We start from the raw sequence: 25231 nt of genomic DNA on the forward strand, positions 1-25231 counted from the left end.
TTCCCCGCTCTGTCTCTGGTGAATCCTCTCACCCCCACCCCACCTCTAGCCTATACCCCAGTTCTTGTATGCATAAATAAATCTTTAAAAATATATATTTATAATTTATGCATACAAGAACTGGGGAGCAGGCCAGAGATGTGGGGGGTGAGAGGATCCACCAGAGACAAAGCGGGAAACAGAACAGGCAGATCAACTGAAATACACTGCTGAGGGCAGCAGAGGGTGGGTCAGGAGTGATCTGTTGCGCCATGTGGGTAGTTCCCTGCCAAGGACAGAACTGGTGCTGCAGAGGCTGCTGACAGCTTCACAGCTGCTGCGCCACCAGGGAGGCCCCCAATTTTTTTTTTAAAGGGGGAAAAAACACTAGGAAGGGGCTGCTAAAAAAGACATCCTAGTATTGTATTCCACATCTATGGGTGGAAGTTGTCCTCATTTTCAAGAACCATTATGGATCCTCAGTTCTTAAAAGCATAGTTGACAGACTTACGAATAATCATCAAAATAACATCCATATTAGGGGTGTGTTTGGTTACAAGTAATGGAAACCTATTTATGGTTTAAGGAAAAAAGGAGTTTTCTCACCTAAGCAGTCTGAAGAGGGGGGGTTGACAGCTGCTGAAGGATGTATCAGGGACCCAGGCATTATTATTCTGTATTATTTAAGGTTGGCCTTTGTCTTGCTGTAGTTTCATTGTTCAAAAAAAAAAAAAAATCACAAAATGGACGCTGTGTTACTTTGTTGTATCAAGATCATGCTTCAGGTGGAAAGGTTAAGGAGCATATGTGCTGAATTTTTCCCTTGTTAGGAAGGATCAATTCATTCCTAAAGGCCTACTCTACAGATTTCTGCTTATATCTCACTGGCAAGAACTCAAATATATGGGCAACTCTTGACACAAGATTGGTTTTAAACAAATTATAATTATTCTCTGGGGCCGTCCTTCCTGAGATCAGGGACTCTCAGCTCCCACCTGAAAACAAAAACAAGTATTTTGGTCTGGCAAGTTTTCCATTTGCAGGTAAAGGGGATGGCCGTCGTACCGACAATGTGCTCTTCCATAAACAGTCAAATCTGCCGAAACTCAAGTTTTTTAGTAGATATGGGAAGAAGGGAAGATGACGGCAGAAAAGCTGTTCCTAAGGGTCACCTACTCATATAGAGCTACTTAAAATAGGTTGGGCAGAAACTTTATGGTACGGACTTTCAAGCAGCGGTAAGGCAAGCGGGGAGAAGATGGTGCCAGCAGGGCGAGGTGGTGTGACAACCTCGACACAATCTCCAGAAGAATTACTACGGGCCTTAATAGCTGCTCTGGATACAACTCGAAAAAATATTATGTGTACTCTCCTTCGGACTTTTCGGTCACATCTTTGTGTAAACATAATGGCTACAGGAGTCGGAGGCAGGCGGCGGGCGCACGTCTGAGGGAAATCGGCCCGGTGCAAACGAGGTAACAGCTTCAGCTGCCCCTCTCCTTCACCTGTTCTTCATCTCCGCTTTGCAGCCCAACTTCCTCGGTATTTACTCTGAGCTGACGAGCATAACGCGCTACTTCAGGCGGAGAGCTGCAGAGGGGCCGCCCGTGAGCGGCCTTCCTGCGGCAAAGGAGATGCCCGGAGAACACTCTTCATTCCGCCATGTCTAGCCACGGCCAGGTGTCTAACTGCTCCAGGATGGACCGGCCCACACGACTGAGGGTAACGCTGAACGCGACGCTGGTGAAGCGGCCCCCCGGGCTGTTCCATTCTCACAAAGCCCCGCGGGGAGAGGAACGTGCGTCCAACCCGGGCTTGGGCGTCGCCGCGGCCCGGCGCCCCTGTTAACCTCCAGCCTCCCGCACCCCAAAGGCCCGAGTCTGGGGGAGGGGGCGGGGAGCAGGCCTCGGCACTCCTCTCGTGTGGGCCCGGAGGAAAAATGGCGAAGGACAGGGGCGGGGGACAGGGCGGCGCGAGTGACCCGGCGCTCGCTGGGCCTCAGAGCCCGCGAAGGAGGCCGCGGTGGGCGACGCCGCGCCACGGTGACCCACTCGGTGCCTCCGCCATCTTCTCCTACTCACCCGGACTCCCCCCGCGGCCGCGTTGGCTTCGCGTTTCCCTTCCGGCCGCTGACAGAGATCCGGGCTGGGCGGGGTGGGCGAGCGCGCGGAGGGGGTGGACCGAGGGCGGGGAGGCCGGACGGAAGAGGAAAGGGAGGGCGGCGAGCCGGCCGCGGCGGGGTGTGGAGCGTGCGGCGTGTGTGCGGAGGGAGAGGTGGGAGGGCGGGCGGCGAAGAGAGGGAGGGAGGCGGAGGAATGAGAGCGCGAGGCGCTGCTCCTCGGCGCCTTCGCCCAGGCGGAAAGAGCCGAGCGCAGCCCGAACGCGCTATTAAAATGGCGGCGGCGTCGGCGGTGGCCGCGGCGTCTGGTCGGTGAAGTGACTCTGCTGCTTCTCTCCCCACCCGCCCCCTCCCTTCCTCTCCCCTCCCCCCATCCTTCCCCCCCTTACCCGCCGCCGCCGGCGCCTCCGCGCCCCTCCGGCCTGCGCATCTCCCCTCGCCCCCCTTCTCTCCCCCGCCCGCTCCGGGGACCGCCGGCCCCCTCCCCCATTCTCTTGCTCCCCGCCCCGTCCCCGCCGCCGCCCGCCCTCGTCGCCTCCCCACCCCGCCGGCCGGCCGGCCCCCTCCTCCGCCTCTCTCCCCTCCCCCCCCGCCGGTCGGGATCAGTCAGTGCGATCCGAAGCGGGGGAGGGGGGGGGCGGCGGCCGAACGATGTGCGAGAACTGCGCAGACCTGGTGGAGGTGTTAAATGAAAGTAAGTAGACGCGGCGGCGGCCTGTCGGGGTGCACGGTTTGGGGTCCCTGTGCCGCTCCCCGGCCTTCCTGGTCCGCCGCGGCCTGCGGGCGGCGCCGACCGAGCCCGTGGCGTGCGGGCCTAGCGCCCCGGGAAGGTGCGTGGTGGCGGCGCGGCCGCCGCGGCGCCTCGGGCCCAGCTCGGCCGGGTTACCTGGGTGCCCGAGCTGGGCTGCCGCGGAGCTTCGGCTAGGCCGGGCCTGAGCGGTCTCTACTCTTGGAAAGTTTCCTCATTACAGGTGTCAATTAACGAAGGCTCTAATGAACCTTCGCCTCGTTTTCCCTGCCGGGAAGGGGAGGGAAAGTGGGTTCCGAGGACCGGGCTTTCCTCCGCACGCCCGACCCTCCGACCCTTCAGCCGCCCTCTTTGATTTTCAGCGTGCTGCCCAGGCCTCTTACCTGCTCATGTTCATTAAACTCCCTGGGAGGAGGTTGGTGGTTTTCCTCTCCCTTGGGGATGTGTGGGTGTATTAAAACCTTCTGCCGGCCCCTGAATAGCTGAAAATGAACTGTGCTAGTGAGGATGGGAACCTTTGTACCTATTTAAACAACTAGGTGATGTTTCTTCTTAGTGTGCTGTTTGTCGTTTTAATGGTCAATTCTCTTCTATCAAGGAGAGCACTGTACTACATAAGCTATCCCAGGATAGTGATGGCCTATCTCTTGGAATGAAAAGCCTTATTCCATATACTTTCGATTAGTAAAGAGCTTATACTGATCTTTTCTAGCAGAATTCCTTTTTTTTTTTCATGATCCTCGTAAGACAGTATTTTTGTTTAAAAAACAGCAATCAAGATATATTGCAAGTTAAATACTTCGGGGCCCAAAGGCCTAGTAGGTCGAGGTGAATTAGATAAAAGATTCATTTACAAAAAATTGCTGAAAAATGCTTATTTGCCAACAGCTTGTGTGGGTTTTGGATTTATGTTGCTTGTGATATTTCGAAAGACTACCAAACTACCTGCTTTCTAATTATTTTAAAAATGTACCGTATTCTGTTTGAATTTTACATTTGTTTTCGTATTTTACCTTAATGGGTAAAGACAGTAATAAAGTGTAAGGGTTCTACTGAATAGTTTTCAACTGTATATTTCCTTCCAAATGACAGGAAGCAGGCATTTGTACATATTCAAACTGTACCTTCCAATACTGTGTCATTCTAAAATTTCCCAGAATGTTAAGGTTATTTGTAACGATTTTGATGTATTTTTATTTCTGGTGCAGGCTGTTTATAATACCACAGTACATATAAATTCTTAGTGCTTATTTCCGTAAACTTTTATATCACATATAAGTTTTAGGATTATGGCTTTGTTCTCATATTGGAAAATTAGTAGCTCTGCTATCTAGTAATATATAGTACGAAAAATGATTTAATAATTGGTAATATAAAAATTATTTTAAACTTGAAACATTTTAAACATAGCTAAGGAAACTAAGGTTTGTTAATCTTATCTTTTGAAAAGAGACAAAATGAAAGATCTTACTGAAGATTGTGAAACCCCAGGGACCTTGTTCAGAAACGTCTCAAAAGTGTATTTATAGAGGCTTAGAAATGTGGAGAATTGAAATAGAATTTAGCTTTTATTTTGTTATGTAAATATAATCAGTTGAATCAGGCTCACAAAATCTGGTCATACAGACACCCTCTAAGAAATCTGCTTTAATGAGCAAATAAGGATTTTCTATAAAAATACAGAATTATTTACCGTTTCCTTTAAGACTTAGTTTAAAAATTTGTCTTCTACCCTTAAACACTAATTTCACAATGATGGTTTCCTTTTTCAAAAGTTTCTTCAGCAGTATTTAGGTTATACCAAGCTAAATTACAAGTTGCTTCCTCCCTCATCCCCTACAGTTGTTCTAAAGCTGTTACCATTTCTCCTTTGTGTAGTTCCTGTATTCCATACTTAAAGACACTTTAGTTCCTTGAGCACAGAGGATGTTGTTATATCTCATGAGAGTAACTTTTTATTTCTGATTGGGTAGGTGCATAATGGTCGAAGCTTAACAAAACTTGTTGAATTGAAATAAGTTTTAGCTCTTTAATCTTGTTCACAGTAATTATTAAGTGTGCCCTCCTATAGATTTTTTTTTTTAACGATTTATTTATTTATACAAGCATTGGGTATAGTCAGAAGCGCGGGAGGGTGAGAGAATCCACAAGAGCCAGAGCAGGGCCTTCTATAGATTGTGCAAAGATCAACATCATTTCAACCTTTATTAGAAATTCAGAGTTGGGTCTCCCCGGTGGCACAGTGGGTTGAGCTCAGTGCTCTGAAGCTGTCCAGCGGGTTTCATTCTCTGCTGCCAGGGAGATAGCCACATGGAGTAGCAGACCTCTCCTGTCGTGCCCGCTGCTCCCCTCAGCAGTGTTTTAGTTGTCTGCCTGTTCTACTCCCCGCTCTGTCTCTGGTGAATTCTCTCACCCTCCCTCGCCTCTGGCCTGTACCCCAGTTCTTGTATGAATAAATCTTTTTAAAAAAGAAATTCAGAGTTAAAGTCCCCAAATAATCAGAATTCATTTCTCAGTATATTTCCCCATAATTGTCTAGCCAAGAAAAGAAATAAAGTAATTATTTTTTGGGGGGTGTTAGTTGATATTGAAAAGAATTACAGAAAAAATTTCTAAAACCTATTTCTAAAACCCCTGTGCCAGCCTCCCTGGTGGCACAGGGGATTAAGCACAGCACCGTTGAGCTATCCACAGCCTTTGCAGCACGTGTTCCTTCCCCTGCTGGCCATGGAGCAACCCACATAGTGCAGCAGACCTTTCCTGTCTCACCCCCTGCTTCCCTCAGCAGTGTATTTCAGTACATCTGCCTGTTCTGCTCCCCACTCTGTCTCTGGTTAATCCTCTCACCTTCCTCACCTCTGGTCTACACCCCAGTTCTTGTATGCATAAATAAATCTTTAAAAAAAAAAACTATTTCTTGTCAAATTTACAACACTTACCAAATTTATTAAAGGTTGCCTGCACAGACCAGTTAATGTGTAATCTAATGTGGGTAGTATAACTTTATACTTGATAAGCTGTTTTTGATAACGTTAAGAATTGCATATGGAATGTTCATTACAAGACCTGGCAGAATCTAAGTAAAATAAAAACTTGCTAAGGAAATTGAAAAGAACTTTTTGTCATCCATTTTTGATGACACTATTCACATTATTAGTTATACCTCTCACTATGGAACCATAAACATATCAGACAGTTTTGCCAGCAGGTTACAGGTTCATTGAAGCTTGCCCTTGGAAACAGGCCAAGGACCCCATACTGAGGACTCCATGTCCCTCCTCTTTTTTTTTTTTTAAATAATTGAGGTAACATTGTTTACAACTTTGTTTTTGGAGGTGTATGATCTCCCCCTCATACCCATTTTAAATGTGATCTTGACAGATACCTTAAAACTTGAAATTACATTTTAAAATAGCATTTGACTTTTTAGTGTTAGAATAATTAGTCTCAATAATACTAACATATTTTAGTTTTTGTGTTCCTTTCAGTGCTTTGTTCTTAATAAGGAAGACATTTTAAAAGCTTGGGAATGTATTGAGTGAATTTTGCTACTCTCAGTTTGTGGGGTTGGAAATTAAATTTACACTTCATGCTCATTCTGTTGTATTGAATTAGCTGATTTTATATAGCTACTTAGGTGAACCAGTTTACCAAGTCCAGAGCATTTCTGAATGTTGATGAGAAGTTGGAGGCCTGAACTTATGCTTTGGGTCATTGCCAGAGCTGGCTCACTAGTAAATTGAGGTCATTATTTGCCTTGGTAAGGTAAATTTCTCTGAAAGTAGAGTGAAAGTTGCTTTTAATCCATTTGTAGGTTGTGGATTTTATTCTGTGTGTGTGTTCTGTGAATTACAGTTTACTAAATGTTTAAAATGGACAAATCACTTCAAATACTTTGAGGTAGACTGGACCAATTTTAAAGGTGAAGAAATTGAATCTTAGAAAGGCTAAATGGTTTGTGAAAGAACACCTGTCTCCTATTTAGTAGTTAATTTAAGCTAGAACTCAAGATACTCTGATAATAGTATTTGCAAAATAGTTGTTTGCATTTTATTTTTTAAAGTCTAGTCCTTTATTGAGTAGTTTGTGTTGGGTACTTAACACCAAAATTTAAAATTTACATAACTTGATTAGGATCGCATGTTTATATTTAATAGATCCAGGATTTGAACAAAATTTAATCTCAGGTCTGGCTGAAAGCCCATGCACTTTTAATAGTTAGGCGATGTTGTATAAACTTTACAATGCTCTGTTTGGATAGACGACATTATGAGTATGCTGTTGTGCCAAGATTTACTATAATTTCAGGTATTTTTGAAAATTTAGCTATAATTCCATGGTGACTGTAGTGGGAATTTAAAAGTGGTAGTAAGTGAATGAAATATATGTGAATCTATATTGTGTGTCAACAGTAAGCCCTGTAATAAACCACACGTTCCTAACGTTCTTTAGATACTGTAAGTACATTAGGTGTTAAAGAAATCATTACTTTTTTTTGCTGGATTTTTAGTTCTAAAATTTTAAGTTTTTTTTTAATTAATTTATTTATACAAGCACTGGGTACAGTCAGAAGCGCGGGAGGGTGAGAGAATTCACCAGAACCAGAGCGGGGAGCAGAGCAGGCAGAAGGACCGAAGCACACTGCTGAGGGGAGCAGCGGGCGGCAGGAGAGGTCTGCACGCCATGTGGGACCCTCCTCTGGTGGCCGGGGAGCAGCCGGGGATCGAACCGGCGCTGCAGAGGCTGCGGGCAGCTTCGCAATCCAGCGCTCAACCGCTGCACCACCGGGGAGGCCCAACTTTTTTTTTTAAAGATTTATTTATTTATGCATACAAGAGCCGGGGCACAGGCCAGAGATGTGGGGGGTGAGAGGATTCACTAGAGACAGAGTGGGGAACAGAACAGGAAGGTTGACCGAAGTACACTGCTGAGAGGCGCACGCACTGCGCGAGCCAGGAGAGAGGTATGCCGCGTCATGTGGGTTGCTCCCTGACTGGCTGGGCATCGAACTCATGCTGCAGAGGCTGCGGATTGCTTCATAGTGTGGTGCTTAACCCCTTGTGCCACCAGGGAGGCTCTTAAAGTTATTCTTAAAATTGGAAATTTGATTTTGCTATAATACAAAGTTCTAAATTGTGCGTTTTTATTTAGTAAATTAATCTTGCTCAGTCTGTATCCTTTTAAACCAATTAACTTTGAAATACTGTTTTTAGAAGACAGTAGTATTCACAATTTCTTTTTATTTTTAAGATTTATTCATACAAGAGCTGGGGTACAGACCAAAGGTGTCGGGAGTGAGAGAACTCACCAGAGACAGAGAGGGGAACAGAACAGACAGACTGACCTACGTACACTGCTGAGGGGAGCAACGGGCATGTCAGAAGAGGTCTGCTGTGCCATGTGGATTGCTCCCTGGCTGGTTAGGGGCATCGAACTTGTGCTGCAGTGGCTGCGTCTTAACCCTTTACTTCATAGATTGCGTCTTAACCCCTTGCTCCACCAGGGAGGCCCTATTCACAATTTCAATTCAAATATTTTTATAAAGTAACTTCTAAATCATAAAACATTAAAAATATGATTATTAACATGCAAACTTCATTGTCAGTGATGACAACAATTGGTAGCTATAAGCACTTTTCATAAAATAGTTTAATGTTTTTTTTTTTTTTAAGTTTCATTTATTTATACAAACACTGGGTACAGTCAGAAGCGTGGGAGGGTGAGAGAATTCACCAGAGCGGGGAACAGAATAGACAGACTGACGAAGTGCACTGCTGAGGGCAGCAGCGGGTGCAGCAGGAGAGGTCCCTCGCTGGTGGCCAGGGATCGAACTAGTGCTGCAGAATCTGCAGGCAGCTTTTCAGCCCAGCGCTCAACCGCTGTGCCACTGGGGAGGCCCAAATTTTTTTTAATGTTGTAAGATTTATTTTTTATGCATACAAGAGCTGGGGTGCAGGTCAGAGGTGCGGGAAGGTGAGAGGATTCACCAGAGACAGAGTGGGAAACAGAACAGGCAGACTGACTGAAATACACTTTTTTTTTTTATATAGAGGCATGTTTTATTTATTTATTTATTTGTTTGTTTGTTTGTTTGTTTGTTTTGTTTATACATGCACTGGGTACAGTCAGAAGTGCGGGAGGGTGAGAGAATTCACCAGAGCCAGAGCGGGGAGCAGAGCAGGCAGAAGGACCGAAGTGCACTGCTGAGGGGAGCAGCAGGCAGCAGGAGAGGTCTGTGCGCCATGTGGGACCCTCAACCAGCGGTCGGGGAGCAGCCGGGGATCGAACCGGCGCCGCAGAGGCCGCGGGCAGCTTCGCAACCCAGCGCTCAACCGCTGTGCCACTGGGGAGGCCCATCTTTTTTTTTTTTTTTTTTAAAGATTGATTTTTGCATACAAGAACTGGGGTACAGGCCAGAAGTGGTGGGTGAGAGGATTCACCTGAAACAGAGTGGGGAGAAGAACAGGCAGATTGAGTGGCATACACTGCTGAGGGAAGCAGCGGGCCAGATAGGAGAGGTCTGCCATGCAATGTGGTGAGGGGAGCAGTGGGTGCGGATGGGGATTGAACTGATGGGCTGGGGATTGAACTCGTGCTGCAGTAGCTGGTGATAGCTTGATAGTGCTTTCTTTAACCCCTGCGCCACCATGGAGGCCCTATTTTTTAATTTTTTAAAGATTTATTTATTTATGCATACAAGAACTGGGGTACAGGCCAGAGGTGTGTGTGTGTGGGGTGAGAGGATTCACCAGAGACAGTGGGAGCAGAACAGGCAGATGTACTGAAATATATTGCTGAGGGGAGCAGTGGGCTAGACAGGAGAGGTCTGCTGCACCGTGTGGGTAGCTCCCTAGCCAGCTAGGGATGAAACTGTTGCTGCTGAGGCTATGGATAGCTTCATAATGCTGTGCTTAACCCCTTGTGCCACCAGTGAGGGCCTCCTATGTACTGCTTTTTATTACCTTTTTCATGAACCAGTAGATATATGCTTATAAAAAATATCCACCTTAACCTACTGTGTTCTAAATAATGCAGAACAGGCAAAAAGTTTGCCTATATAGTTTCCATATAGGTGGTGAGATTTGGATCTGTGGGTTGTAAATTAACTCACTTAACTTTTATTTAGGACTCTATGTACTAGGGAAATTGGACTTTTTGCCTTTCTATATATTTTTTTTCCCGTGGAACTGGGTGTCGGTGGGGTGGGGGACAGGGGGTGAGCGGAGTCACCAGAGACAGAGTGGGGAGCAGAGCAGGTGGATTCACTGATAAACACTGCTAAGGGGAGCAGCAGGTGAAACAGGAGAGGTTGCTCTTCCATATGTGGATTAGCTCCCTAGCTGGAAATAGTATTCAGGCCATAGTGATGATAGCTCTGAGATTTAACCTGTAGGCCACCAGGAAGGCCCTTTGTTGCCTTTTACTGTGATTAACACCTATTAGTGTTTTTTTCCTCAAATTCCATACTCAGAAAATTGAGAATTGATGTAGTAAAACTGTGCTTTCTTTACTGTGATAGAAGTCAGTTTTTACCCGATCTCCCCCCTCCCCCACTCTCTCCCCCTCACCATAACCTTTTTTAGGGAACATACCTTGTTTACACTCCCTGGAGGACCTTACTCACTAATCTTCGCTGATTGGGAGATAGACTCCTGACCTGATGGGTTGGAGGGGTTGCTATTGAATTGTCAGATTTTTCCTTTCAGAATGTTTGAACTAAAGACCTGGTAACTGTGAGCAACTGAACTACAATGAGTGCTTTGGCAAGGTGAAGTGAGGGAGCAGAACATTAAGCAAGGAGGCTATTTGCAGAAGATAATTGGGGCAAATTTGTGGGAATAGTTGACATTGCTGCTGTACAAAGAGACAAGATAAAACCCTGGTGCCTTTCCAGTCCTGCTGAAGCTTTGGGCTTTCTCCCCTGTACATATCATTTGAGTTAATGTGCAACCAAAAGAGTTTGATTCCAGTATTGCCCCTTGATTAACTTTTCCTGTGTTCGAGATTGGATGTCATTTATAGTTGTGAATGCGTCATTGTAATCTGGTTTAGATTCCTGAAAGTGGTGTATTTGGTGGCAGGAGAAAACTTAAGAACCCCTATTTTTATGCTTATTTTTCTACCAGGGTATAGTCTTTTTTAGAAGAATGACAGTTTCTCAGCCTAAAAAGGATTTTTTTTAAAAGAAAAAAATCAATGGTAGAGAAAAGGAAGAAAATTAGGGAACCTGAGACTCCTCCTGACCAGAGAAATCATTGTTCATGTTTTGATAAATATGTCTTAAGTCATTTTTCTTTTACCTTGGATGCATTACTTTATGTAAATAAACTAATTACATGTTACACTATATATTTTTTAAGAGATGAAGCATTTTATTTATTTATTTTAAAGATTTATTTATTTATACAATCACTAAGTACAGTCAGAAGCGCGGGAGGGTGAGAGAATTCACCAGAGTGGGGAGCAGAGCAGGCAGAAGGACAGAAGTACACTGCTGAGGGGAGCAGTGGGCGGCAGGAGAGGTCAGCGTGCCATGCCAGGACCCTCCTCCGGTGGCCGGGGAGCTGCCGGGGATCGAACCGGCGCCGCAGAGGCTGCGGGCAGCTTCACAGCCCAGCGCTCAACCGCTGCACCACCGGGGAGGCCCTACGCTATAGTTTTTATTAGGATATAGGCATCTTCTATGTTGATAGGCACTTGATTGTACTTTTTAATGGCTTCAGGTATGTACTATTCCATTATTTGGTCATTAGAGAATTGGTTAAATACTTTTGACTGACATAGGGTTATTACATAGCTCATTGATTATTACCTTGAAGTCAGATTGCTGAATAGCTCATGTAGCATATCTGGAAGGAAATTGGCGAAATCATGAAACTTTTAAAAATTGATCCTTTGGGGGCGAAGGGGTTAAGCATAGCACTGTGAAGCTGTCCTCAGCCTCTGCAGCACAAGTTCTACCCCCTGCCAGCCAAGGAGCTACCACATGATGCAGCAGACCTTTACTGTCTGGTCTACTGCTCCCCTCAGCAATCTATTTCAGTCACTCTGCCTGTTCCCCACTCTGTCTCTGGTGAATCCTCTCACTGCCCCTCCCAACCTCTGGCCTGTACTCCAGTTCTTGTACGCATAAATAAATCTTTAAAAAAAAAATTGATCCTTTTAACATCTGAACATCTTTGTATAGGTTTCAGAGTTTCATAGTGTTTATTTTGACTTCTGGGGGTGGTGGGCTGTTTTAAGAGTCTATAGATTCTAAACCACAAGACAAAATAGAAAAGCACCTCTTATTCTCGATAACTTTGCTTCCAGATTCACAAACTATCAATATATTCTAATTACTGAGAGTGATTCAGTAACAAATGATAAATGTAAAAGTATGAGAGTAAGTACTAGCTCAGAATAAAGTGAAGCTTAAGAAAATGTTTAAGACAGGAGAGCTTTTGAAGTTGTGTTCAAAGTGAGAAGATAGTGGATCAAATGCTTGATAGTGGTATAGAGTTGGTGGTGAGTAGAGTGCTGTTTTACTCTAATACTTTGTTTCCATCTTCCCTACCAGACTGTCAGGATGAATCTAGTAAGAGGGAATCTAGGACCTCCCTGGTGGCTCAAGGGGTTAAGACTCAAGCAACGTAAGATTTTCTGCAGCCACTGCAGCAGGAGTTCGATCCCCAGCCAGGGAGCTACTCACATGGTGCAGCAGACCTCTCCTGCCTCGCCCCCTCCTCCCCTCAGCAGTGTGTTTCAGTCAGTCTGCCTCTTCTGTTCCCCACTCTGTCTCTGGTGAATCCTCTCACACCCCACACCTCTGGCCTGTTCCCCAGTTCTGGTATGCATAAATAAATAAATCTTAAAAAAGGGAATCTAGCTTTCAGATTGGTAAGGAATTATGAGAGCTTTGTCAGTGGTTTTGGATTAAAATCTCCAGGTCTGGGCAGTAAAGGAGATGGAGCCATGGTTATATGTGATTATGAAACGAGTTGTTAAGTTTCTAGAAAAGAAATTGGCAAATATTGTCTCAGGCTATTTTCCTCTTTTATTTTGGAAACCACAAAAGATATTTACCACTATTAAATAATTAATGGCCTTGGAAAGAATAAAAAAATGATCGAAATTTGGCATGGCACTAATTGACTTATGTTAAGTTAATCTCCTTTTCTTCTGGAAATGGCGCTATAGACAGGACATTTTGATTGCATCAAAGCACTTGACAGAATCTGGTCCTGTCCTGCTATCCTTTTGGAAAAGAGGTATTTTTGTCAACTTTGAGACATGAGACTGGTGGTAAACCACAGGCTCTTATCCTTACTTCTTTCTTCAAGATTTCTAGAAATAGGGCCTCGCCGGTGGCGCAGCGCTTGAGCGCTGGGTTGCGGGGCTGCCCATAGCCTCTGCAGCGCCAGTTTGATCCCCGGCTGCTCCCCGGCCACCGGAGGAGGGTCCCACATGGCGCGCAGACCTCTCCTGCCGCCCGCTGCTCCACTCAGCAGTGTACTTTGGTCCTTCTGCCTGTTCCGTTACCCGCTCTGGCTCTGGTGAATTCTCTCACCCTCCTGCACTTCTGACTGTACCCAGTGCTTGTATCAATCAATCAATCAATCAATAAATAAATAAATAAATCTTTAGGGGGGGAAAAGATTTCTAGAAATAATTCTTGGTTTATAAACTGTTCCTTACAATAGATTTACCTCTCTTTAAGTGAATGCAACTTTGGAATCTCTTCCCTTGTTCCAAAGTGAAAAGCCCATTTTGTTCTGTTTTATAAGTTGGGGTTCTTGGTGAGATTTTTTTCGCAAAGAAGAATGTAACTGTTTTATAAATAAGCTTGAAAACCATTAACGTTATATGGGTATTCCAAAAGCCAGTATAATATGAGACTCTGTTTAAAGCATTAGAAGTACTGTGTCCAGATTACAAGAGGTAGTATGCAGTGCTTGTGCAGTTGGAATACTGTTGAATTTATATACATACAGTATGATGGATGATCTACTTCTGAAGCTATTTGAATGCTGAGTAATTGCATATATCTTTATTGAACCTCACAACACTTATGAGAAATATGATTTAGCCAAGGTTACACAGCTAGTAAGTAGCAAAACTAGGACAAGAATTAAATTCTTACTTCACTAGTTCTTATTTCTTTTTTTTTTTTTTTTTTAAGATTTATTTATTTATACAAGAATCAGGCAACAGGCCACATGTGTGGAAGGCTGAGAGGATTCACAGAGACAGATTGGGGAACAGAACAGGCAGACTGACTGAAATACACTGCTGAGGGGAGCAGCGGGTAAGACAGGAGAGGTCTGCCTCGCCATGTGGGTTGCTCCATGGCCAGCAGGGATCGAACCAGCACCAGAGAGGCTGTGGACAGCTTCACAGCGCTGCGCTCAACCGCCTGTGCCACCAGGGAGGCCCACTAGTTCTTACTTTCACTAACTTTGCTGTCTTTTTCTAAAGAGTAGCTTGACTTTGGAAATTTGGAAACTCATGAAAAACAGTTAAGGGAACACTGGAGAGATTAATTCTGGCTAAAGTGGATTAGGCAAGGTTTCAAGGAAGATAAAAAATTGAACTGAGCCTGTACTAGTTGAAAAAGTTGCTGGGAATGAAAGGGAGCTTGGTAGCCTAGTAAGATTTGTGAGACCATTTGACTTAGCCACCAATAGCCTTATTTATTGCTTGGTTTGCTTTCTTTTCATGATGTTTTTGAATGTCACAGAAACTTCAACATATGCCTGGAACTTACTACCTTATTATACTTTTTTTTTTTTAAAGATTCATTTATTTCTGCACACAAGACCTGGGGCACAGGCCAGAGATGCGGGGCGTAAGAGGATTCACCAGAGACAGGGTGGGGAACAGATCAGGTGGATTGACTGAAATACACTGCTGAGAGGAGCAGTGGGTGAGACAGGAGACTGTTGTGCTATGTGGGTTATCTCCCTGGCTGGGGATTGAACTGAAGCCACAGTGGCTGGCAATGGCTTGATAATGCTGAAACTTGAACCCCTGTGCCACCAGGGAGGCCCTGAAAACCATTTCTTTTTCTTTTTTCTTTTTTTTAATATTTATTTATACAAGAGCAGGGGTACAGGCCAGAGGCATGGGAGGGTGAGAGGATTCACCAGAGACAGAGTGGGGAACAGAACAAGCAGACCGACGAAATACACTGCTGAGGGGAGCAGTAGGCGAGACAGGAGAGGTCTGTCATGCCATGTGGGTATCTCTGTGGCCGGCTGGGATCAAACCAGCACTGCAGAGGCTGTGGACAGCTTCGCAGCCCAGTGCTCAACCTCCTGCGCCATCAGGGAGGCCCTGAAAACCATTTCTTTTTTTTTTTTTTAAATAGAGGCATGTTTTATTTATTTATTTGTTTGTTTGTTTTGTTTATACATGCACTGGGTACAGTTAGAAGCGCGGGAGGGTGAGAGAATTCACCAGAGCCAGAGTGGGGAGCAGAGCAGGCAGAAGGACCGAAGGACACTGCTGAGGGGAGCAGCGGGCGGCAGGAGAGGTCTGCGCGCCATGTGGGACCCTCCTCCGGTGGCCGGGGAGCAGCTGGGGATCGAACCGGCGCCGCAGAGGCCGCGGGCAGCTTCGCAACCCAGCGCTCAACCGCTGCGCCACCTGGGAGGCCCTGAAAACCATTTCTTAAAGTTACATTTACTGAGTTGATTATCTTAAAACTTTTTATGTTTAAATACTTTTTTCAACATATAACAAGTATATTGAATATATCCCGTGTGCAAAGCATTGTACAGCACACTGAGGTAGATGTAGAAATACTTTTAGATGTGGTTCTTCCCTTAAGGGGAGGTTAAAGTAATGCACATGAAGCAGTCAGATGGTAGTTGAGAGAGTGAACACTGGAATCTGATTAGCCTGAGTTCAAGTTCTGTTCTTGTCATTTATTAGATTACTGGCTTTGGTTAAATTCTCTAACCTTGTAGCACTTTTTCTTACTAGGAAATGGGGATTATACTTTAAATATATATTACAGGGATTTTGTGAAGATTAAATAATATGATGAGTAACTACATGATGGTTACAACTGCTGTATGTTATATAGAAAAGTTAAGTCAGTAAACCTTAAGAATTCTTATCCCAAGGGAAAAATTTTTTTCTTACTATATCTATAGAAGATGAATGTTAGCTGAATCTATTGTTGTAATTTCACAATATATGTGAATCTCATGATTAAGCCGTATGCCTAAAGCTTGTACAGTGATATATACCAGTTGTTTATCAAAACTGAAAATAGGGCCTCCCTAGTGGCACTATCTGCAGCCACTGCAGCATGAGTTTGATCCCCGGCCAGGGAGCAACCCACATGGCACAGCAGACCTCTCCTAACTTGCCTGCTGCTCCCCGCAGCAGTGTATTTCAGTCAGTCTGCCTGTTGTGTTCCCCACTCTGGTGAATCCTCTCACCCCCACACCTCTGGCCTGTACCCAGCTCTCGTATGAGTAAATAAATAAATCTTTAAAAAAATAGATGCAGGGGCCTCCCTGGTGGCGCAGTGGTTGAGCGTTGGGTTGCGAGGCTGCCCGCGGCCTCTGCGGCGCTGGTTCGATCCCCGGCTGCTCCCCGGCCACCGGAGGAGGGTCCCACATGGCGCGCAGACCTCTCCTGCCGCCTGCTGCTCCCCTCAGCAGTGTACTTCGGTCCTTCTGCCTGCTCTGCTCCCTGCTCTGGCTCCGGTGAGTTCTCTCACCCTCCCGCGCTTCTGACTGTACCCAGTGCATGTATAAACAAAACAAACAAACAAATAAATAAAAACATGCCTCTATTAAAAAAAAATAGATGCAAATCAATACTTAACATAGTATCAGATAAGAAATGTACAAAAAAAGCTTCACAGTGCTGTGCTCAACCCATTGCGCCACTAGGGAGGCCGAAGAATTTAGTTTTTTAATAAGAAAGATTAGAGAGGGCTTCATGTAATTGATCTCGTGTAATTGATATTTGAGTGGTTTTTGGAAAAATACATTAAAAAATTGTCTTGAAACTTCACAAAGGAGATGGTTTTTCATTCACCTGGTATTAATTTTGGTATAAATTATGGAGTGGGTTCTAATGTTAATTTTTCCATACTGTTAACTGAATGGTCTAAGCTTAGTTGAACAATACATGTTTTATTGATTTGAAATGCCACCTCTTAATGCAGAATTCATGAGTGTATTCCTAGAGGTCTATTTTTAAGCTTTATTGTCTAATCTGGTTTTAATCTAGTCACATTATAATGTTTACTACATAGTAGTATTTGGCCAAATAGCTAGTGACAACCTACTCTTCCTTGAAAGAAAACTGTAATACCATCTTTTTTCCCCATTGTATTCCCCTCCCATCTATTGAAATTTTTATTGAAATTGCTTAATGATTATAAATTGGGCTGAAAGTTAGCATCTTGCAGAATTGATCTAGAAGTATGTTTTCCAGTTTATATAATCTATTTACTTTTTGATCATCTTTATTTTTTTAAAGATTTATTTATTTATACAAGCGCTGGGGTACAGGCCAAAGGTGTGGGAGGGTGAGAGAATCCACCAGAGACAGTGAGGAGCAGAACAGGCAGACGACCGAAATACACTGCTGAGGGGAGCAGCAGTCGAGACAGGAGAGGTCTGTTGCACCATGTGGGAATCTCCCTGGCCGGACAGGAATTGAACCGGCGACACTGTGGACTGCTTCACAGTGCTGTGCTCAACCTACTGTGCCACCGGGGAGGCCCCTAATCATCTATTGACTTATAGTTCACATATCTTACAATTCACTTGTAAAATTATACAACTGAATGGTTTTCAGTATATTAAAAAAATTGTGCTACCATCATCACTATCAAATTTTATTTATTTTATTATTTTTTTTAAAGATTTATTTATTTATTCATACAAGAGCTGGGGTGCAGGCCAAAGATATGAGGGGTGAGAGGATTCACCAGAGACAGAGTATGGAGCAGAACAGGTGGATCTACTGAAATACACTGCTGAGGGCAAGACAGGAGCGGTCTGCTGCGCCATGTGGGTCACCTCCCTGGTAGGGGATTGAATTCATGCTGCAGTGGCTGCCGATAGCATCATCGTGCTATGTCTTAACCCCTTGCGCCACCAGGGAGGCCCCACTATCAAATTTTAGAACACAGGCCTCCCTGGTGGCACAAGGGGTTAAGGCGCAACCTATGAAGCTATCTGCAGTCTCTGCAGCACGAGTTCTATCCCTAGCTGGCCAGGGAGCTATCTACATGGCATAGCAGACTTCTCCTGATTCGCCCACTGCTCCCCTCAGCAGTGTATTTCAGTCATTCTGCCTGTTCTGTTCCCCACTCTGTCTCTGGTGAATACTCTCACCCCCCACACCTCTGACCTGTACCCCAGTTCTTGTATTCATAAATAAATAAAACAAAAAAAATTTTAGAACACTTTCATCATCGCAAAAAGAAATCCTATACTCTTTCACTCTCACCCCAAATCCATTCCCCTCAACCATTAGTGATTTAGTGATTATATTTCTCTGTATATTTGCCTAGTTTGAATCTTTAATATAAATGGAATCATAATATTATGTCCTTGTGACTGATTCTTTTTCACTTAGCCTGTTCTCAAGGTTCATGCATGTTGGAGTATGTAGTAGTACTTCATTTCTTTTTATGATTGACTATTCCATTTGGTTTATCCATTCATCAGTTGATAGACATTTGGATTGCTTCTGTGAACATTTGTGTAAAGAGTTTTTCTGTGGGCCTGCTTGAATGCGCTCAGTAGATATCTTGTACTGGAATTATAAAGTTAAGTGGTAATTTATTTTAACTTTTTGAGAAACTGCCAGGTTGTTTTCTATAGCCCTGAACCATTTTATGTTTCCTCTTGCAGTATGTGAGGGTTCCAGTTTCTCCACGTCCTCATGAACACTTGTTATTGTGAATATTTTATTCATATAGTAGGTATAAAGAGGTATCTCATTGTGGTTTTGAATTGCATCTCTTTAGTTAATGATTATGATGAACATCATTTCATATATATATTTTTTTAAAGATTTATTTTTATGTATACAAGACCTGGGGTATAGGGCAGAGGTGTGGAGGGTGAGAGGATTCACCAGAGATAGAGAAGGGAACAGAACAGGCAGATCTACTGAAATACACTGCTGAGGGAGGGGAGCTTCGGGCGAGACAGGAGAGGTCTGCTGCACCTTGTGGCTTGCTCCCTGGCTGGCTGGGTATGGAACTTGTGTTGCTGAGGCTGTGGATAGCTTCATAGTGTTGTACATAATTAACCCCTTGTGTCACCAGGGAGGTCCTATTTGTTATTTGTATGTTTTTTTTTTTCGAGAATTGCCCATCAAGATCTTTTATTCTTTGTGTTTTTTTATTGTGAGGTGTTGTGAGAGTTCATTATATATTCTAGACACAAGTCCCTCATCAAATATAATTTGCAAGTATTTCCCCCCCATAATGTGGGTTGTTTTTATTTTCTCAGTAGTGTTACTTGAAGCATAAAAATTTTTAATACTGAAGTTCAATTTATTACTTTTGGTGTCATATCTGAGAATCTGCCAAATCCAAAGGCATGAAGATTTATCCCTATGTTTTCTTCTAAGTGTGGTGTAGTTTTGGCTCTTATAATGAGGTGTATGATCCATTTTGAATGATGTTTTATACACTCTGTGAGGTAAAGGTCCAACTACATTCTTTCACATAAAGCTATAAAGTTCCACACCCATTGTGGAAAAGCCATTCCTCACTGGATGGTTTTGGTATCTTTGTTGAAAGCAGTTCACCATAGACACATGGATTTATTTCTGGAATCCCATGTTTATCCTTTTGCTAGTACTATGCTCTCTTGATTTTGGTAATCAAACTTTTTAGTAAGATTGGAAATTGGAAAATGCCAGTCTTCTAAGTTGGTTCTTGTAACTTTATTCTTTTTCAAAATTGTTTGACTCTTCTGGGTCACAAGATTTTAGGATCAGCTTATCAATTTCTACAGATATAGTAGCTAGGATTCTTTTGTTAAAGGAATTTTTTTATACAAGAACCGGATACAGGCCAGATGTGTGGGAGGGTGAGAGGATCCACCAAAGACAGAGTGGGGAACAGAACAGGCAGACTGACTGAAATACACTGCTGAGGGGAGCAGCAGGCGAGACAGGAGAGGTCTGCTTGCCATGTGGGTATCTCCACAGCCGGCGGGGATCTAACTGGTACTGCAGAGGCTGTGGACAGTTTCACAGCGCTGTGCTCAACCACCTGCGCCACCAGGGAGGCCCTAGGATTCTTTTTTTTTTAATTTAAAGATTTATTCTTTAAGATTTATTTATTATATAGGAGCTGGGAGCTTATTTATTTATTCTTTAAAGATTTATTATACAGGAGCTGGGATGTAGGCCAGAGATGCAGGGGTGGGGGGGCGAGGTGAGAGGATTCACCAGAGACAGACTGGGGAGCAGAACAGGCAGATCCACTGAAATACACTGCTGAGGGACCATTGGGCGAGACAGGAGAGGTCTGCTGTGCCATGGGGGTAGGTAGCTCCCTGACTAGGCATCGAACTCATGCTGCCGTGGCTGCAGATATCTTCATAGTGCTGCGTCTTAACCCCTTCAGACACCAGGGAGGCCCAAACTAGGCCCAAGCTTGATTTTTGATCAAGTTGAGAGGTGTTAACATTTTAACAATGTTGAGCCTCCTGGTCCTGAACATGGGATGTTTTTTCTTTTGTTTAAATCTTCACCTTTTTCAACAATATTTTGTGATTTTCACCGTGTAAATTTTATACTTATTAAATACTTCCCAAGATTTTTTTTAATGCTGTTATAAATGGGATTGTTTACTAAAATTTACTTTCAATCATTGCTAGTAGTAGAAATGCAGGTGATTTTGTAGATTGAGCTTGTTTCTTGCAATGTTGTTTAGTAGTTCTAATTTTCTTTAGTGAATTCCTAAGTATTTTCTACATACAAGATCTTGTCATATGTAAATAGGTATAATTTTACTTTTCTGCTGGGATACCTTGTATTTTTGATAACTTTATTATTAAATTTGTTTTTTTTTTTTTAGATAATAAATTTTATTGTTATATTCCCCATACAATTGCAGCCCCCCCATTCTGACCCCAATCCCTCCCCTCCCGCCCCCGCCCCCCTAAAAGTGTCTCTGGTTCATAGTTTTTTGTTGATTTTGATTTTCACTTTCTTATAGTTATTCATTTTCCTGGTCCCTTATTTATTTATTTTTTTTTTTAAATAGAGGCATGCTTTATTTGTTTGTTTGCTGGTTTGTTTGTTTGTTTTGTTTATACATGCACTGGGTACAGTCAGAAGCGCGGGAGGGCGAGAGAATCCACCAGAGCCAGAGCGGGGAGCAGAGCAGGCAGAAGGACCGAAGTACACTGCTGAGGGGAGCAGCGGGCGGCAGGAGAGGTCTGCGCGCCATGTGGGACCCTCCTCCGGTGGCCGGGGAGCAGCCGGGGATCGAACCGGCGCCGCAGGGGCCGCGGGCAGCTTCGCAACCCAGCGCTCAACCGCTGCGCCACCGGGGAGGCCCTTCCTGGTCCCTTATTTAAGTTTTCTAGATTCCTGCTATGAGTGAGACCATCTGGTATTTTTCTTTTTCTTTTTGGCTTATTTCGCTGAGCATGATCCCTTCCAGCGCCATCCATGTTGCTGCAAATTGCATGTGTTTATCTTTTTTGAATGCTGAGTAATATTCCATGGTATATATGTACCACATCTTCTTGATCCAGTCATCTATTTTTGGGCATTTGGGTTGTTTCCAAAGCTTAGCTATTGTAAACAGTGCTGCTATAAACATAGGGGTGCAGGTGTTCTTTGGAATTGATGTTTCTGTGTCCTTTGGGTAAATACCTAGGAGTGGAATTGCTGGATCATATGGAAGCTCTATGTTTAGTAGGTCCAGAAATCTCCACACAGCTTTCCACAGTGGTTGGACCAGTTTACACTCCCACCAACAGTGCAGAAGAGTTCCTTTTTCTCCACACCCTCGCCAACATTTGTTGTTGCTAGTTTTTTTAATATGTGCCATTCTCACTGGTGTAAGATGGTATCTCATGGTAGTTTTGATTTGCATTTCCCTGATGACAAGTGATGTTGAACTTTATTATTAAATTTGTATCTTTGGTTCCATCAGTGGTTCTCAAAGTATGATCTGTGTACTTCTGGGAGCCTGAGAGTTAAAACAGTGTTTGCCTTCAGTTGACATTTTCATTGATAGTGTGTAGATATACTAGAGGAAACTCCTGGGCATACAGCAGGAAATAAGGCAGTGGCATTAAGTAGTTCATTTAATCTTCAGTGTAAGGCATTTGCTGTTCAGAAAAAACTCACTTGACCTTGAAACAATGACAGTTTTATTAAATCTGAAATGAGAACTAAATATAAAACTTTCCTCCTGCATACTGTAATAAGATGATTGTCTTAAGAACATGCACAATTTTTATTTGAAAGAATGACTCAAAGGTTGTTTTTTGGGTATTTGGTTGCCATTTTCTGGAATGATGAAGGAAGTCTATCATTTCAAACAACTAAAACTGATAGTTACCAATGATGAAGTTGAGCTTTCAAATAAAAATGACAGTTTTTGGAAAACTTGTACCAGGCACTGTGAGTTTGACAGCTGCCCAGTACTTCAAGAGATTTTTCTGAGAGGTTCTTGGGGATATTGTTGTCATTTTTTGATATTGTGTAATGAAATGTGTCAGCTTTGGAGAGATCTGCAACTTTGTGCATAATTTAATAAACTAACATGTTGCGGATCACCAGTGCATGATGTAACAGTTACTTATGGACAAAAGATCTATTCAGTGGGCAAGATAGATGATTGTCAAGTACTGATAGGATTTGAGATTTTACATTGTAATTTATCTTTAAAAGATTAACATTCACTGAGTTTTGGTGTAATATAGAAGAATATCCCAAATAATCTAACAAGACTATTAAAATAGTCCCATTTCGGGCCTCCCCGGTGGCGCAGCGGTTGAGCCCTGGGTTGCGAAGCTGCCCACGGCCTCTGCGGCGCCGGTTCGATCCCCGACTGCTCCCCGGCCACCGGAGGAGGGTCCCACATGGTGCGCAGACCTCTCCTGCCGCCCGCTGCTCCCCTCAGCAGTGTACTTCAGTCCTTCTGCCTGCTCTGCTCCCCGCTCTGGCTCTGGTGAATTCTCTCACCCTCCCGCGCTTCTGACTGTACCCAGTGCTTGTATAAACAAAACAAACAAACAAATAAATAAAAAACATGCCTCTATAAAAAAAAAAAAAGTCCCATTTCTACGTTCAGATCTTTTAAAGATGGGTTTTCTTTATATAGTTAAAGAAAAGGTGACGACAAAGAATATAGAACCAGTTAATGAGAAACCAACTGTTTTCTGATAAAACAATTCCAGATTCCCAAATTATTATTACTGTCATTCATGTCACTGATTTTTTTTTTAAATGGAGAACATTTAGGTAATGCATTTTTTATTAACTAATACATTTTTCCAAGCTTTAACTCCCAATATACCATAAATGTAGGCTCTATTAAAAGATCTTCAAATTAAAAGTATGTAAAGGAGCACTGAAAACAAGTTTGTGAGAACTACTGTACTGTATAGTCTTAAAAGTTTCCATTTCATTACTCAGGGTTTCATTACTCTAATCCCTTAGGGTTAGCTATTACTTAAGGTTTAGTCCTTTGCTGTGCATTTTTTTGAAGAAGTATTATAGAACTAAGGGTTCAACCTGTTCCCATGACTACATCAACTTTTAGATGATTTTTTTTTAAAAGATTTATTTATTTATGCACACAAGAGCTGGGGCATAGGCCAGAGATGCGGGGGGGGGGGCGGGGGCGTGGTGGTGAGAGGATTCACCAGAGACAGTGGGGAACAGAACAGGCAGATTAACTGAAGTACACTGCTGAGGGGAGCAGTGGCTGAGTCAGGAGAGGTCTGCTGCACCATGTGGGTCACCTCCCTGGCTGGTGATCGAACTCATCCTGCAGAGGCTGTGGAGTGCCTCTTAGTGCAGTGCTTAACCCCTGTGCCACCAGGTAGGCCCCAACTTACAGATGATTCTAAAGTATATTTCTTTTTTTCTTTTTTTTAATAGAGGCATGTTTTTTGTTTATTTGTTTGTTTGTTTGTTTATACTTGCACTGGGTACAGTCAGAAGCGCGGGAGGGTGAGAGAATTCACCAGAGCCAGAGCAGGGATCAGAACAGGCAGAAGGACCGAAGTACACTGCTGAGGGGAGCAGCGGGCGGCAGGAGAGGTCTGCGCGCCATGTGGGACCCTCCTCCGGTGGCCGGGGAGCAGCCCGGGATGGAACCGGCGCCGCAGAGGCCGCGGGCAGCTTCGCAACCCAGCGCTCAACCGCTGCGCCACTGGGGAGGCCCTCTAAAGTATATTTCTGACCTATACCTGTTTCTAAGCTTCAGGGCCAATATCCTTAACTTAATGCTGGACATTTCTATTTATGTATTCTTTGTCTGCAATTTCAACAGAAGCGAAACGGGGTAATTCCTTTTGTGTTTACTTGTTTCTTTAACTGAATCTTGCTTAATGATGTGAATTTCTCACACTGAAATCTATTTTACTACTTTTCTGATCTTAGAATACTGCCTCTGGAATTTTAGTGTACATTGGAATCACCTGAAGAAATTTTTAAAAATGCAGATTTTTAACTTAGTCAATCTGGAGTTTTGCCTGAGCATCTTCACCCTTCCAGGTGATCCTGATTGTTCTTGGAACACTCTCTGAATAGCAAGGATTTTGGAATACTTTAATTCCATTTACTCTGCTTCCTTTTTTTTTTTTTTTTTTTTGAGGATTTATTTTTATTTATGCATAGAAGATCTGGGGTGTAGATCAGAGGTGCGGGAGGTACAGGGTGAGAAGATTCACTAGAGACAGAGTGGGGAGCAGAACAGGCAGATATACTGAAATACACCGCTGAGGGGAGCAATGGGCGAGACAGGAGAGGTCTGTTGTGTGGGTTGGATCCCTGACCAGGGATAGAACCCATGCTGCAGTGACTGACAATAGCTTGATAACACTGAGACTTTAACCCCTGCACCATCAGGGAGGCCCTCTGATTCTGTTTTGTTGTTTTTTTTTTTTTAAGATTGATTTATTTATACAAGCACTGGGTATAGTCAGAAGCATGGGAGGGTGAGAGAATTCACCAGAGCCAGAGCAGAGAACAGAACAGGCAAACTGACGAAGTGCACTGCTGAGGGGAGCAGCGGGTGGCAGGTGAGGTCTGCACGCCATGTGGTACCCTTGCCTTGCCGCTGGGGATCGAACCGGTGCTTCAGAGGCTGCGGGCAGCTTCGCAACCCAGCGCTCAACTGCTGCGCCACTGGGGAGGCCCTGATTTCTGCTTTTGTACTA

The 25231-nt window shown here is 43.7% G+C and overlaps 1 protein-coding gene across 1 annotated transcript in view; it reads left to right on the plus strand.

Annotated features, from left to right (window-relative positions):
- Nucleotides 1–2749: 2749 nt before the first annotated feature.
- USP34 (ubiquitin specific peptidase 34) overlaps nucleotides 2750–25231 on the plus strand; it is a gene marked incomplete at both ends in the record, with an annotated part of 241402 nt that continues 218920 nt past the window's right edge. The window contains one exon of the mRNA XM_084235573.1: nucleotides 2750–2792. Within this exon, the coding sequence (XP_084091699.1) occupies nucleotides 2750–2792 (43 nt within the window). The remainder of the gene's footprint in view (nucleotides 2793–25231) is intronic.

This window comes from Talpa europaea (genome assembly GCF_964194135.1).
Source record: "Talpa europaea genome assembly, chromosome: 6".
NCBI classification, from domain to species: Eukaryota; Metazoa; Chordata; class Mammalia; order Eulipotyphla; family Talpidae; genus Talpa; species Talpa europaea.